Source organism: Larimichthys crocea, chromosome III (assembly GCF_000972845.2).
Source record: "Larimichthys crocea isolate SSNF chromosome III, L_crocea_2.0, whole genome shotgun sequence".
In the NCBI taxonomy this organism is placed as follows: domain Eukaryota; kingdom Metazoa; phylum Chordata; class Actinopteri; family Sciaenidae; genus Larimichthys; species Larimichthys crocea.
Genome location: NC_040013.1, coordinates 14,253,336 through 14,267,858, shown reverse-complemented (window position 1 = coordinate 14,267,858; position 14,523 = coordinate 14,253,336). Strand labels below are relative to the sequence as shown.

Sequence of the window (14,523 nt, the reverse complement as noted above, 5' to 3'; positions counted from 1 at the left end):
TGCTCAATATGGAAGCATTTGCAATTGTAATGGTTCACCTCTCATTTATTCATGTTTTTCCCTTAAAAAGGTTCAGTGTGAAGATTTAGCAGGGTGTATTTGCATAATATGGAATATAATATGCATAACTATGTTTTCATTAGTGTATAATCACTTGAATATAATCATGTTTTTGTGCAGAATTAACCTGTCGTATCTACAGATGGTACGTTTCTACAGTAGTCCAGAATGGACAAAGAAAACGTTACTTTTTCAAGTCTTTCGAGGCCATTGTAGTTGCTCCTTCACACTCAGGAGAGGATGATGTAAGGCAGTTGCAATCAGCAACTACACTGCTACATGCCACTAAATCCTTCACACCGGTTCTTAAATTCTGTCACCTGTCTGTATCTTCTATTTTTTTTTTACAAGTTAGGACTGATATTAGACAGTTCATAAGAGTATAGGAATAGTTTTAAAAAACAGTGCACCACAAAACAGATGGAACTACTCATTTCTTGGCCATCTATGAAGTAGTGGAGAAAGGAAAGCTGTTTCCTGCTGCTGCTATGGGACTGCTTCCCAGCATCTGCTGCATTCAAGAGAGAAGGGTGGTGCTGCTGGAGTGAGAGAGGAAAGGCTAGAGAGCGTGATTCAGGGGTGGGACAGAGACGCACAAGATGATCTCATGTAAGAGGAGCTAAGCAAAGCTGTGGAATGAGGTTTCAGTCATGCTGGTCTTCCTATCACCATGACAGCATATAAATACAACATTTAGAAATACAACAGCGAGCAGGCATCACATGCAGACACAGACAGAATGCAACTGCATGTGACTGCAATAAAGTTATAGTTTATATAAGTTCATAAACCATGTTAATAATAATCAAATGTATTCCAGAAGCACAACACATGCATCCCACTAAATGATAAATGTATAAATAAAATATTAGATATGAAACTAAATAAAACCTAAACATATTTTTGTAGCTAAAGACCGATGAAGCAGTAGAAAGCTTTCTGAGCACTCTCTACTGGTTTAGATTACAATGCCCATTTTAAATTAGGTCTATTGATTAGATCAATGAAGGGCTTGGCCACATGAACAATATTAGGTTTTAGTATAAGCAGATATAGTGAACTATAATGAACTGTGTTTAGTGTAGAAAGATTTTAAGTTTTTGCATTTTGTTTTCCATGTGAAACCTTGTGAAACGGATCGAGAAACAATCAGATATTATGTCTCACTTGTCCACCGATACAAACTGACATACTGATCTGAGAAAACGTCTACGTGAAACTTGTAACATGAAACCACAAGCAGTTGTATGAGGTTTACAGCAGACCCTGCTGGATTATTATTGTGAAATTAGGGAGCACCAAGTTGAGTCAGATACCAATCTAAAAATCGAATGCACTTATTTTGCCATTAGCACTTAGGATTTTGGTGGTAGCTGTGAAACCATAGCTGAGTGATTGTACTATCTAAATCATATTTGTTCATAAACCAAATCCACTGTACGTTAAAAGTTAGTTCCAATTGTCCAGATATCAAACACATAATATGCCAAACCATATCATTCATATCATTTGTTCTTTTGACACAATTAACTGATCTGAAAAACTATATTCAATTTAAACGTATAAAGCGTGTTCCTATTATTGCATTAAAACAATATAAGTTGGTGGTTTCATGCTCTGTTTTTAGGAGGCTACAACAACCAACTGTGTATGCACAATATTCAGTAAGGAATGTCCATCTGTAGGCTGAGTTAGGCGGGTAGAGACCACCTTCAATGTGTGGCACCTTAATGTTAAATGCTAAATCTTAATGAAAAGCCAAAAACAAAGGAGTGTCACTCCCATCAACTTGACACATGAACAAGTCTCTGGAACTTGGATGCTGCTCCCCTTAAAACAAAGTGTCTTTTGTACAGTTGCAAACAGTCTCCATAGAGGCAGACTGCTCTGTGTGTGTGTGTGGGCCACTAGGCCATTTGAATGTGATGAGTGGGCTGTCGACATAGAGCAGAGGGGTTGGGCTGGGCAAGGCCCAGGAGGATGGACAAAGGCAGTGACTGTGCAAAAAAACACAATGCTCTCTCACTTGCGGCTGCATCTCATAATGCAAGATAATACATGTGAAAAAGATGGTTTTAATTATTACACGTTTCCTCAATGTGCGGAAAACCTTCTTGTAAGAGAGATTAAGTCATAATGCAGATAGCAATGATTCACAGACAGAAGCAGACACTGACAGACCACACCCTTCTATAACACTTACTTACAGATGCAGCATCCTAAAGACTCTCTTTAAAGATATACAATCTAAAGCAGTCCATACGTTGTATATGTCTGTTCACATAAACAGTTTATATGTATCATATAATCATTGTTATGTATCATATTACATAACAATTATCATATTGCAATCAGAATATTAGCTTTATGTATGTTTTAATGTTGGTAAAGAGAAACAGATTTTTAGGTGACTAGCTCATGTGATGCACTGCACTTTTACCGATTTAGCTTTAGCTAGTACCGTATTTAATTAATTTTATTTACATTTCCCAATCATAGTATTGCTTCTTAAGACGTAAGTGGACAAAAATATAAATAACAAATTGCTTTATGTGAACAAGCGCAAAAAAGCACAAACGTTTTCCCCCCAAAAAAAGTGTCTCTGGGTACTATCTGTCAGTACTCTCAATAAGCAAAACATGTATATTTCACTTCAGCTCTATAAATACACTGTACATTTTAATCAGCATTAACGTCATATGGTGTCTCAAAAAACAAAATGAACTGCAAGAGGAGCCGAGTGTACCACCAAATGTCTAATCCATTAAATGTTTCCTCATGTCAGAGGATGATGAATTGTTGGGAAAATCTAATGGCCCCTTCAAGCAGACAGCCTACCAAGCAGGCTCTGCAAGAAACCATGTGATCTAACATAGCCACTGCCCAGTGCTATTAACTGTTGTATGTGTCTAAGAAACCATGTGTTTAACTCACTCCTCAAGTTTGCAGTCTTTTGTAATAGCCTGCATTGAATTTCAGCCTGACCCAAAGTAATTCAGTGTACTATTAGTTCTAATACCTAATTAGTATGGCATTATTACAGCCGAAGCAATAAAAACTATATGCATGACGATGCTTTGGCTGAGTCACCAAAAATCCAAACACTCACTCATTTCTGTCACGTCAGATCGTCTTACAGTATTTCTTTTCTTCTTTTCTTTATACTGGTCAAATCTATTTCACAAAATGTCAAACTCAGACGGTGATTAATGACATCAAGTGACAAGCACACACACACAAGCACAAACCCAACAGTGGAAATAATGTCAATAAGTTACGGTACATTTGCCTAAACTTCCACAGTTAATTATGAAAATGAGGGCTTGTGGTGAGACAAAGACAAATCTGTTTCCTACATTATAGATGGCCCACTGGCTGTTCTGTTTACTGGTCTGTTTGGTTGTGTTTGTTTGGTTACTGTTGATGATTTTGCTATGAAAATGTCTCCCTTTGATACTCTGGGCATCACATGAATTGAAGCTTGGGGCTCTGGGCGATCCTTTTAACTGCAAATAAATATAAGTAAAAACAAAAACAGAGATTTTTATACGGTACAGTTTGAAGCCATTTTCATGACTAGGAAGATATTGTTTTGAGAAAGTAGAAGGTATTTGATGCGGACATAAAGGTACATTTCTCAGCCTTAACATCCAGTCATATATACACTAAAATACACTACTTACTATGGTAATATATACAATAACTCCTACAAAATAAGATCTTAATTTCTAAATATTTCCTCTCATATAACATTTTTATTAAATTTGATTTTTGTGGACGTTTAAATTGTCATTCTTCACAGCAGTCCACAGCTTTGCAGTTATTCAGTTGCAAATTGATTATGTGTATTGCTAAACGTAGACTGCTGCCTCTCTCCTCAACTGAACTCTGGTAAATAAATGTTGAGAATGTCTGAGTTTTTTCTGCCATCAGAAGACGGATGTAAACAAAGTGGCTGGAAAGGATTTGAGGTGAGTTTGCTTGAAGTAATGATTAGCCCACCAGCTGATCTCAAGTTTCTCAATAACCACACATTCATAAGCACAGGAAAACTGATGAGAAAAGACACTGAATTTGGTCACTTTTACAGATTAAAAACAGTAAATGTAACCAGCAAATGTCAGCGTGCAAATGAAAAGCATTAGCATTATTTTGAGGCTTCAACGTCTCATAAAGTTTTAAATTTGTTGGTAAAATAATCAAGAAATCACCAAAAAAAAAGCCTTACCCTTCTTTAACAAGTTCATTGTTGATGCAACAACCAGCGGGGAGACGAACAGCCCCCCAAAAAATAATATATAACGCGTAAAAACCAGTCGTAGAATGGTAGTTAGTGATGGGACAAAACAGGAAAAATGAGTAAGCTCATTGTGTGTCACAGCTCCTCTGCCTGCAGACAACAGCTACAGATTCCTAATGATGCTACATCATATGATCCCATTAAGGTCCAGTCAGGGCGTTTAAGCCTTATACCACAGCTGACTGGCCCTGCTGGCTGCAATACTCAAACAGCTGAGAGAACACGCTCACGGCGAGTGTTATTGTACAATAGTAGCACAGTATATGCTCTTTATTGTTTGACTTTGCGGTCCTTGCGTGAAGAGGAAACACAAAGAGTTAAAAGCGCTGCTGTCAGTTTGAATTCAGCCCCACCAGATCACCACAGGCCTGGCCTCAGACTGCATGTGTAGCGAGCTGTCAAAGAGACACTGAATAACACAGACCCCTTCTGTGTGATGGATTTGCTCCAATTAATGAGATAGACCCGAAAGGAGCAGCTACTGTAAATGGAGTGACATGAGCTATGAGCTAATGCCTCACCCTGCTATGTCATTGTCCTCTCTGCCTTGAGACACCATAGGTCACATAAGCAATATTCAATGAATGATATCCTATGGGTGATCACCCTAAAATTACACAAATAGATCATTAACACAGCGAGTATGATTCACTTAAAAAATCTAACTTGATTTCTCTGTTTCGACCTGTCATTTTGACAATAAACGATGGCGTTATCATCTCGCTTGAAATGTTTTTCCAGTCATCATTCAAATTTAACAGCTAAATATGGGAAATAATCCATTCATCTAACGGTCAACTGAGATCATAAAAAAAATCATAATAAAGCCTTTGTCTCAGCTATTAAAATTCAGCCTAAATGTGATGTCATGCAGGAAATATTCCCACTTTTTCCACTGCTGGGATAAAGACACTCATACCAGGCAGCCACCAGAGAGAAAGAGAAAGGGGGCAGGCTGACATGCATTGAACTGTCAAGCAGGCTATCAGGCAATTTCTTCATCGTCCCAAAGCCTAAAACAACATCCAATCAGCAGTGATCCTACCTTTGTATTTTTCCAAAACATCCTCATAGGCTTGGAGATACTCCTGTTCGTCCGAGAGCACATTATCCTGCGGTGCGTACTGAGCCATAACCCGGGCTCCTCAAACTGGACATACACCAGCGGCGGACAGGGACACAGCGCGTGTATGTGTGTGCATGTGTGTGTTTGTGTGTGTGTGTGTGTGTGTGCATGTGTATGTGCTGGGCACTCAAGAGTGATCGGCGCTGTTGTTGCACTAAAGGAAACGCCCTATATCCCTCCCTTGTCTGCGGCCTGTCCAATAAGCGACACTTCCTCTGTGGAGTTGACTGGATTGATAGGAAAGACTGCCGGGACGCGCTCTGCTGCAAAAAATATCCATCTTAACGAGCCCATTGAGTCAATAATGAGTCTTAAATATAATCAAAACACAATTTATATCTTATTTTAATAACGCAAGAGGCTAAATCGCCCTCAGGTCTCATCCAATTCGCACCACCTCTCACCAGTAAGTGAAATAAGATGTCCAAACCACTCTAAATGAAGTGTTCATTTCTTACAGTGTGTAAAAATAAACGCTTTTCCTTGTCAGACGTCTCTGTACCGGCTTGTGACACCTGCCAAACATTTCCAAACAACTTTTTCTTTTGTCACATTTACAAGTTTCACATGATCTGTGTGTCTTTGCTTTCGTTTTCCCGTCAGCTGTTAACTCATGCCCAGTGATGTCACGCAGATCCTCGCAACGTGCAGACTTACAGGAATACGTTATCGATATTAAGTGCTGCTTCGTGGCATTTTATGGCGTCAAAGTGTCATTATAAAATCATTCAGTGCTATAGAAACTTGGACATTCAAGTGGGAAACAAACAAAAGTGCATGTCAGAAGGATTTGTGTCATTTCTTATGAATAAATCCACCTTCATAATTAACTTCATGATGCGTCCTCGTGATTCTAGCTCAAGAAATATGGCATAAAGTTATATTAAAAATGTCTTTAATGTATTTATTTTTAAAAAAGCCGTCGAAAATAATATAAGTATAATAATAAGCAGTTTTTTTTAAATGACAATACATATCTCATAATCATACCCATATATGATTGTGTCTAAAACATCATATCCAGAATAAGAGCGCAACCATAATATCACCACATAAACCACAAAACCACGTCTCTACAGCCCCTGTTTGATCCAAATCTGGGGACACCAGGAAAACATACACCTTAACAGGTCGCTATGAGCCCGTTCAATAGCGTTGTTATTCACGTTTCAGTGAATCACTAGCCTGACAGGACAACAAGGAGACTGCCCCCTTACCTGCGATCCTAAGCACGGCTCTCTCAGCCGGATCCAGCACGGATCCTCCTTGGATTTTCCTCTTGGATCGCTCATGTCTGGGCAGATTCCAGGGTAAAGTGTCTCCGGGTGCCGGTGATGCCGACCCAGATTTAACGCTGTAATCATCCTCGTCTGAGAAATCCGCCGAGGAAGACATGGAGCCGTGAAGGGAAGGGTTCCCCGAACTGGAGCTCTGTGAGACAAAAGAAAACGGGTGATAAAGAAAAAAGAAAAAAAAAAACAGAACAATGCTTGTCTTGATTTCATCTACATTATTTCTCACCGTCGCGGGTCAAAGTGCGTAACGTGAGCGCATGTTAGGTGTGAGGACACTCAGTGACTCTAGCCACCAGCTTATAAAACATCCATAACAATAAAAGATTGAGCGAAATAAAGCCAATGTGAAATCAATAGCATCTGGCTCCCCCGCCAGGTCAACTGTAAGACTTACCACTGTATACATGGAGAGCTGTCAGCTGGAAGAAAAACAAAAAAAACAAAAAACACAACAATCCTATTTTTCGCGTTATCAGCTCCAAGCCTTTAATCACTCATTTCGTGCGTCGATACCAAAGGGTGCCACGCCCTTTAAGGGATGCTCCGGCCACGAGTTCGTCTCTTATCCGAGCATTGAGGATGTGGGGGTGATGTCAGATCTCCAGAGAGCTGTAGGGATGGTACGCTGCGTGTTGTCGAGGCAGAGCTGGACCGTGATGGGAGAGCAGCAGACTGCATGTGTCTGCGCGTCATACCCGGCAGCCAACAACAGCCAAGCTCCAAAAAGCAGACTGTGGTGTTAGAGCGCCATCCCTGCACAAAAGGTGCTGGGTGGCTACAAAAACACCCCCAAAAAAACAGGGGTAATAAAAGGACAGGGGGCTGCCACAGACTGATGCACATTAGATTCACAGAGAGTAGACTGCTGAGAGGAGCAGTGCCTACACTGTAGATGTAGGTGTTAACCACAGAGGCTACAGTGGAGCTAATTACCTGAGAGGATGGAGGGCACAAAAAAGGGATTGCACTTGGTTTTAAATAGATTTAACCTGGTTTGCTTTTAAAACTAGTGAAGCCGGTTTAACCAGAAAAATATCACAAACAAAAACAAAACAAAAACAAATATTAATCCATTGATTTTGGGGAAGATTATCTCTGATTTTGCTAGTCTTCCTTGAGTCTTTGCAGGCTTTTAATTCTGACAGCAAATAACACTATAATTAAATAGAAATAAATCGTCCATGAATGACTTTCTGTTGCAATTACCTGCTGCGCCCTGACACACCTGAGATTGAGCAACAGGACAAATGCAGGCAAACACATCCTGATGGAGACAGAGAGGGGTGGAGCGCAAAAATACCTGCGTGGTGACACTTCACGTGATAAAACAGTAGTCAAAGGAGGGAACAGGCTGCTATGATCCTGAAGAGTTCAGTACTGACTTTAAAAGAGTGTGCGTTCAAAGCGTCTGGCAGTATTCCTACAGGGAGACCGAAAATGATTTCTATTTAAAAAATGTAGTAGTGTGAATCTGTTCGCAGTACTGGGTCAGTGTCAAGTCTGCACAGCTCATAAAACAACACACTGTTAATATTAGCAGCCTTTTCATCACTGCATCACTTATCATCAGGGTACAACTCCGCGCTGAAAAGGCAGATTAGGGTTGCAGTTTGTATCAGCTTTTTGCTTATTCATAATTCCTACCACTAAAAAGGGTAAAACTACAAGATTCCAGGAAGATTCATGCCCAGTAATATGAAATAATTATTATCTAGGATGCTATATGCATAAGTGAATATTCTCACTTTCTTTCATATACTGTACATGGATTAAGATAGTTGAAAGGGTCAACATTCTTTCTCCTTTGTGAACACCTACTCTCCTTGCTCAGGAGCTCTTACTGTTAAATAAATGCACGTAAAGTGATTACAGCTACTTATATATCTTTGTCAGCAATATTTGAAAATACAGTGGCTGCAGGGTATCCACCAGTGTAAAAAATGATTTTGCCAATGATCAAGCCCTGACAGGATACTATTTGCTAAATGCTCAGTTCCTATTCAATAACAGAAAAAGAGGAGCACACAGGTCCAGATGCATTTATGAAATGGTCTGTTCACGACCAAAAGCCAAAAGCTTTTATATTCCCTTGCACACTCTGTTTTAGTGGCGTTCATGTAAAACAGGCCTGTAAGTGCTTGAGCTGCTGTGAATACAACATGTGAAGCTGTCAGTAGTTCCCTTACACTGGTCAGGCTCCTTTAAAAAGATCGGTTAAAAAACACATTAATATGGTTTCACCGAGACAAGGAAACCGATCTTGTTTATTCACTACACACACTTTAGTGTCAGCAGGCAGAATAATGCATCGTGGGCTGATCTATGCCTGCACCGGTTTATTAAAGTTTTCTTATTTACAGCACACCTCAGAGCTCTTATGACTCCATAAATCTCAAAATTGCTATTTTTTGCTGCTGTTTAATATATGTAACATGTAACACTCCTCTGCCTTTTGTGCAAACACAGGGTGGTTGTCAGGTTCAGCATTTCACCTGCATAACAACTGTATCAATACAAACCGAATCATTAAGTGGAGTTTTTGTTGTTTTTTTACCCATGGCAACAAAATGTTTGGTTTAGAAGAAGCGACTGTGACATATTGACACGTGAGTCTTTCATGATAGCTGGCTCTTATCAAATTGACGTACATGTTGTTTGCTGACAATGGTAAGAAGAAAAAGCACAAAACTGTTTCTGTTATCTATTGCAACACATGAAAGCAGGGAGTTGTGACAGCATCACACAGATCAATAGGTTCCTTTGAACACAGTCAGTTCCAACATCATTGTCACGTCTCGCACAAATATAGAATTTCATACAGCACAGCTATAACCCTCTGCAGGTACAAGTTGTGAAGGATATTTCATATTTTGGATAGAATAAAAGAATTTAAAAAATCAGACACATTCAAAAACACCCACAGACTTGATTTTGCAAATGTGGGATCTGAGCTTTTTTTTAAAATACATATTTCCAGCTGAGGCCTTGTGTTTCTTCAGCTCTATGTTCCTGTAGTTGTACGTTCCCTTCCGGGAAGAAATGGATCAATATGTGGGTCAGGTGTTACACTGTCTCTCTCCTCACTTTACTTTTTTGACTGCTCAATCGAAACACATGAAAGTATTGAAGGATTGAGAGAACACTGTTGTTTGGAAGCAGTGCAGCTAATTCAGTAATGCAGACATGGAAAGCTGAATGTCTAGAACTGTGTTGAGGTAACAAAGCGCTGAGCTGTTGATACATATGAGGATAACTATTATGCTCCCATGCTGACATGGTGAATTGTTAACAGACTTAGAATGGATTAGAGAGTACAGGTACCAACATGTCAACTGGGATCAAGGCAACATGAAAAATGGAAATCAGTCGAGAGAAACTGACCGACTAGTGCAAACGATTCATAGAATAATGATTTTTAAAGGAGTCAAAGGCTCTATAAATTGTTAATATGAGATATTTATCACATCTTTTTCATGCAGTACCTTTAGAAATTGCATAGCATCATGGCCCAATCTGAATACAGAACTTTATATGAGCCAAATTTATGTTTCAATTTCATGATCGATAAATATTTTTATTAACACAAAAGCTTGTATTTGGTAAGTAGGAAATACATGTACAGTAAGTTTGTTGTGAAATAATCCCTGACAGAGACACCACTGTCAATTTATTAATTTAAAGTTTTTGTTATTTTAAAAATGATTTTATTGCTTCTGCAGTGGTCTACAGTCTATGATCAAAACTGCATCTTTGGCAGTCTAACAGTCTGTTAGTCATCTAGAAATAAAGCTGCAGGTTTCATGTTTGAAGAGACTGACGATGATTACATGTGAAAATGTTCAGGTTTTTTTATCCATATTTGTCATCTGGTCACCTGTTACTAATGAATACACATGGATAGAATGTAACAACAAAATAATAATAATATATATATTTTTTTTTTAACCCACTTCATTACATAAGACCTATAAATGACCATCCTTCAAGAGCAGGGCTTACACCCTGCAGACAAACACTCCTGTGTCCTTGAGCAAGTTACTGACTCCTTACCAGGTTCAAAGGCACATTGATGTCCCTGTGGAGGGAAGCAAGCAAAAAATAGTATCAATCATTTATCATGGTTACATTTATGGGGGGTACCTACAGGTTTGCGTGTGGGGGTGACTTGTACAGATTGGTAAAATTCTGGAAGGACTCTCTTCTTCACTTTGCGTTTCCTTAGACCCGATGATGAATCCGGTTCACTCTCAGGAATCTCAACCAGATTGGGCTTCTCCTCTGTCACTCGAGCATGGATGCTCCTTCTTGAGTGACGTGGACTGTGCCTGAAGCCCTGGGAAATATGGACACTTGTCAAGCTGGCAGCAGATTATACTTTCGGCAGACTTGGCAGTGAAATTAAAAGCTCTCATCATAATATGAATAATAATTGTGATGAGGTTTCTTATTCTAGGGAGGTAATTTTGTGGAATATGATTTCGATTTTCAGAGTCAGAAGTGTCAAAGCAAGATGACACAGCAACTCTGGATACAGGTGAAAAACAAATTGAACTATAACATTTGTGTCTCTCGCCTTCTTCGTTAGACCCTCTGAGATTTTCTTTAGGACGTGTTTATTGTTGGACTTAATATGTTTAAATGTAATAATCAGAAACATCTTCAGCATTAAGGCTCAGCAACTGTTCTGCTGTTGTGTCCTTGAACACGATACTGAATCCCTACCAGCAACGGAGCCAGTAGGGATTCAGTGTCCTGTGGTTCAATAACATAATCTGCACAGGAAGGCAAGCCTTTGAAGCTTTTGTTTTTGAAACTTCAAAACCATGGAGAGTCACAAAAAACTAAGAGCTTTATGCATTAGCATATGAAATCAAATGTAATTTATGTCAATAAAACTGATATGCATTTATGGCACTTTCAATAAATAATGGGTTTACTAAAAGTTTGACGAGGTGTGCTGTATTTTTACCAACACGTTTTTTAGTTTTAATGAATTTTTTTACAAAGGTAATGCCACAAGACAAATTACTCAAACAATGGTATGTCTACTAAGATAGCTTTTACTTCACTGTAACATTTTTTTTCCATTTCAATATACTATTTTGTCAGTGATATTGCTTTTTGAATCAGTTTTCATGCATTTATACAATACTTTACTTACTTTATTTCGTTGTTTTATTTTGAAATCAAAGTGCGTAAAACGGAAACAGAAGGATTGAAGCTCTACTTGACGCATTTAAGCATCAAACGTGATGGCAAATATACTGTCTTTTGAATCTTAAAATAGGAGTGGCTTTCTATCGGATTACTCACGCCTCAGTATGTTTCTAAAAATACACATCAAGAGTTTGAACCTGCCTTAATGAATGAAACTGCAAAATCACCCACATTATTTATTGATAACACATGCGCATTGCGCACATCACGGTCCTTAAAATAGTCATGCAGTTTTCTAAAAGTCCAAAGAAACATGCTTTTGGGAGATGCGTATGAATCGTGAAACAGCTCACGAAGCATATAACTCTTTAACACATTTAACTTTTAGTTTCTCTGTAGCTGTCAGACGTTACAGGACTGACTCAGAACCGTAATGAGAAAAGTTCATCCTACCTCTGATCGAAAATGATGTGATCGGAGGCCAACTACAGGACAGATAACAGATGTTAGAATGAGTTGTTATGGACAGACAGGTGATCTACTATGAAATATGAAATATATCAACTAGATATTCAATTAACAGTAATTCAGATATTTAAAGCTACAAACTAAAAATATACATCAACGCCTACACGGGTATGTTTTATTTCTTCTACAGTCCACAGTGCAGTGGGCAGACTGCCGACTTTGCTGCCTGCTATAACATTAATAATAAAGAGTACGAATTCATATACAACATGCGATGTACAGACATGAGCTGTCGGGATGAGGAGATGCGGCTGGCCTGCGTTACTCACCGCGGTTCTTGGTGCGTCCGGAGAGCACAGATTTTATTGGATGTTTTCCATTACGAAGCCTGCGATGCCAGCAGCAGAAGAACAAAATAGTCGCAATAGTCCCGAGCAAAAGCAGCAATAATAGCAGCACACATTGAATACTGTACGGCCTTAACAGGACCAAAAACGCCGCAGCAATCATCATAAGGCGAGATGTAGGAGCAGATCCCGCAGCCTCAGACAGCTGGCTCCTCTCCTGCCGTTATGTCGCTGAAAGCTCGAGATGAGAATAAAAACACTGACTGACATACGTGAAGCATCGCAGAGCAAACCGTGCACGGCGTATAGATTCAAAGTAAACACCCCAGACTATTGATATCATCATTGTGAGGCACAATGCATGACTCAGCAGACACGCAAGTTTTATTTTTTTATTTATTTATTTTTTCCTCCAACAGGGGCAGGGAGAGTCAGCAGATTCACCCCAGCATCGCAGTAATCTGCTGCAGTCTGCTGCCCAAAAGGATAATGCTGTAACACTAATGACAACAGTATTAAGACTAATATAGAAATATATGTGTCCGTGAAGGTCAACAGTTCAGTCAGATTGTTTACAGGGAACATATGTTGCATGTTTATCCCGATATGCTACTATATATGATTATTGCAACATGTCTGATTAAGTATATTTTGCTGTAAAGGCTTGTGAAATGTACCCTGTTATGTACAGTGAAACGAGGCAGATGCCATGCACAGACACTTTCAGGATGAGGGGGAAAAATAGAAACCAGCTCTAATCATAATCCACCATGGCTTATGTAATTTTTGGATGACCTGACATCATTCAGAGCATTTCTTCATGATGAAAGATGAAAAACTCAGGGACACAAATATGAGGGGAGAGAATATGTTTTATTTGCATAAGACAGCACCCAAACAACAAGCCCTGATGCTGACATCATTAGTGTGTACATTACATGCATTTGTGTCAAGATGTGTCCATGCAGTAAACCAATATACCATATTGCATGTGTCAATAAACATAAAAAACAAAAATACAAAATTATATATATACTATGTGAATGTTTGTGGTTGTGTTGATCCTCCCGCAGTACAAAGACAGGTTAACTGGTGACCCTATATTGCTTGAAGTGTGAATGTGAGTGTGAGTGGTTGTTTGTCTCTATGTGCCCTGTAAAGAGCTGGTGACTTGTCCGGGGTGTACCCACCTTTCGTCCTATGTCAGCTGGGATAGACTTCAACCCTCTGTGACCCCGATGAGGAGAAGTGGTTAAAGGTAACAGATGGATGGTTATGTTGACGTATGTAGCATTACTAAGTATACTAAATGTTTTATCTCATTAAACTACATTTGTATTCAAGCAGTATGTATTCTGTAAGTCTGCATATATGCGTATATGGTATTCTATATAAGACAACTTTGAGCATATGTTCAGTTTGTGTCATGGATGTGACGTCCATATAATTAACTGCCATGCAAAGTCAGGTCAATTGTATTCACATAGCCCAATATCACACATTAGTCTCAACAGCATATGACACCCACAATCCTTAGACCCTGATGTGGTGAGTTTCGTTATTTATGCACATTTTATCATACACGTCTTCTGTTCATGTGAGAGATTATATTTTAATGTATATATGTATGTAAATATACAGTACAGGATTGCATAATTGGTAGTATGATTTGTGTACTTGTACTTTCATAAGGAGCTAGACACCTGCATGGGGCTGCAGTATCTCATATATGCACTTACCATTGCTTCTTTTAGGAGTCTTGGTTTGAAT

General features: G+C 39.0%; 1 protein-coding gene across 1 annotated transcript in view; it reads right to left on the bottom strand.

Moving 5' to 3' along the window:
• Nucleotides 1-14,292, bottom strand: part of dst (dystonin) — a 100,900-nt gene extending 86,608 nt beyond the window's left edge. The window contains exons 1-4 of the mRNA XM_027277337.1: nt 12,736-14,292; nt 12,392-12,423; nt 10,926-11,114; nt 6,704-6,917 (exon numbers count right to left, since the gene is read on the bottom strand). Coding sequence (XP_027133138.1) covers nt 6,704-6,917; nt 10,926-11,114; nt 12,392-12,423; nt 12,736-12,919 — 619 coding nt within the window. The 5' untranslated portion in view covers nt 12,920-14,292. The remainder of the gene's footprint in view (nt 1-6,703; nt 6,918-10,925; nt 11,115-12,391; nt 12,424-12,735) is intronic.
• Nucleotides 14,293-14,523: the final 231 nt, after the last annotated feature.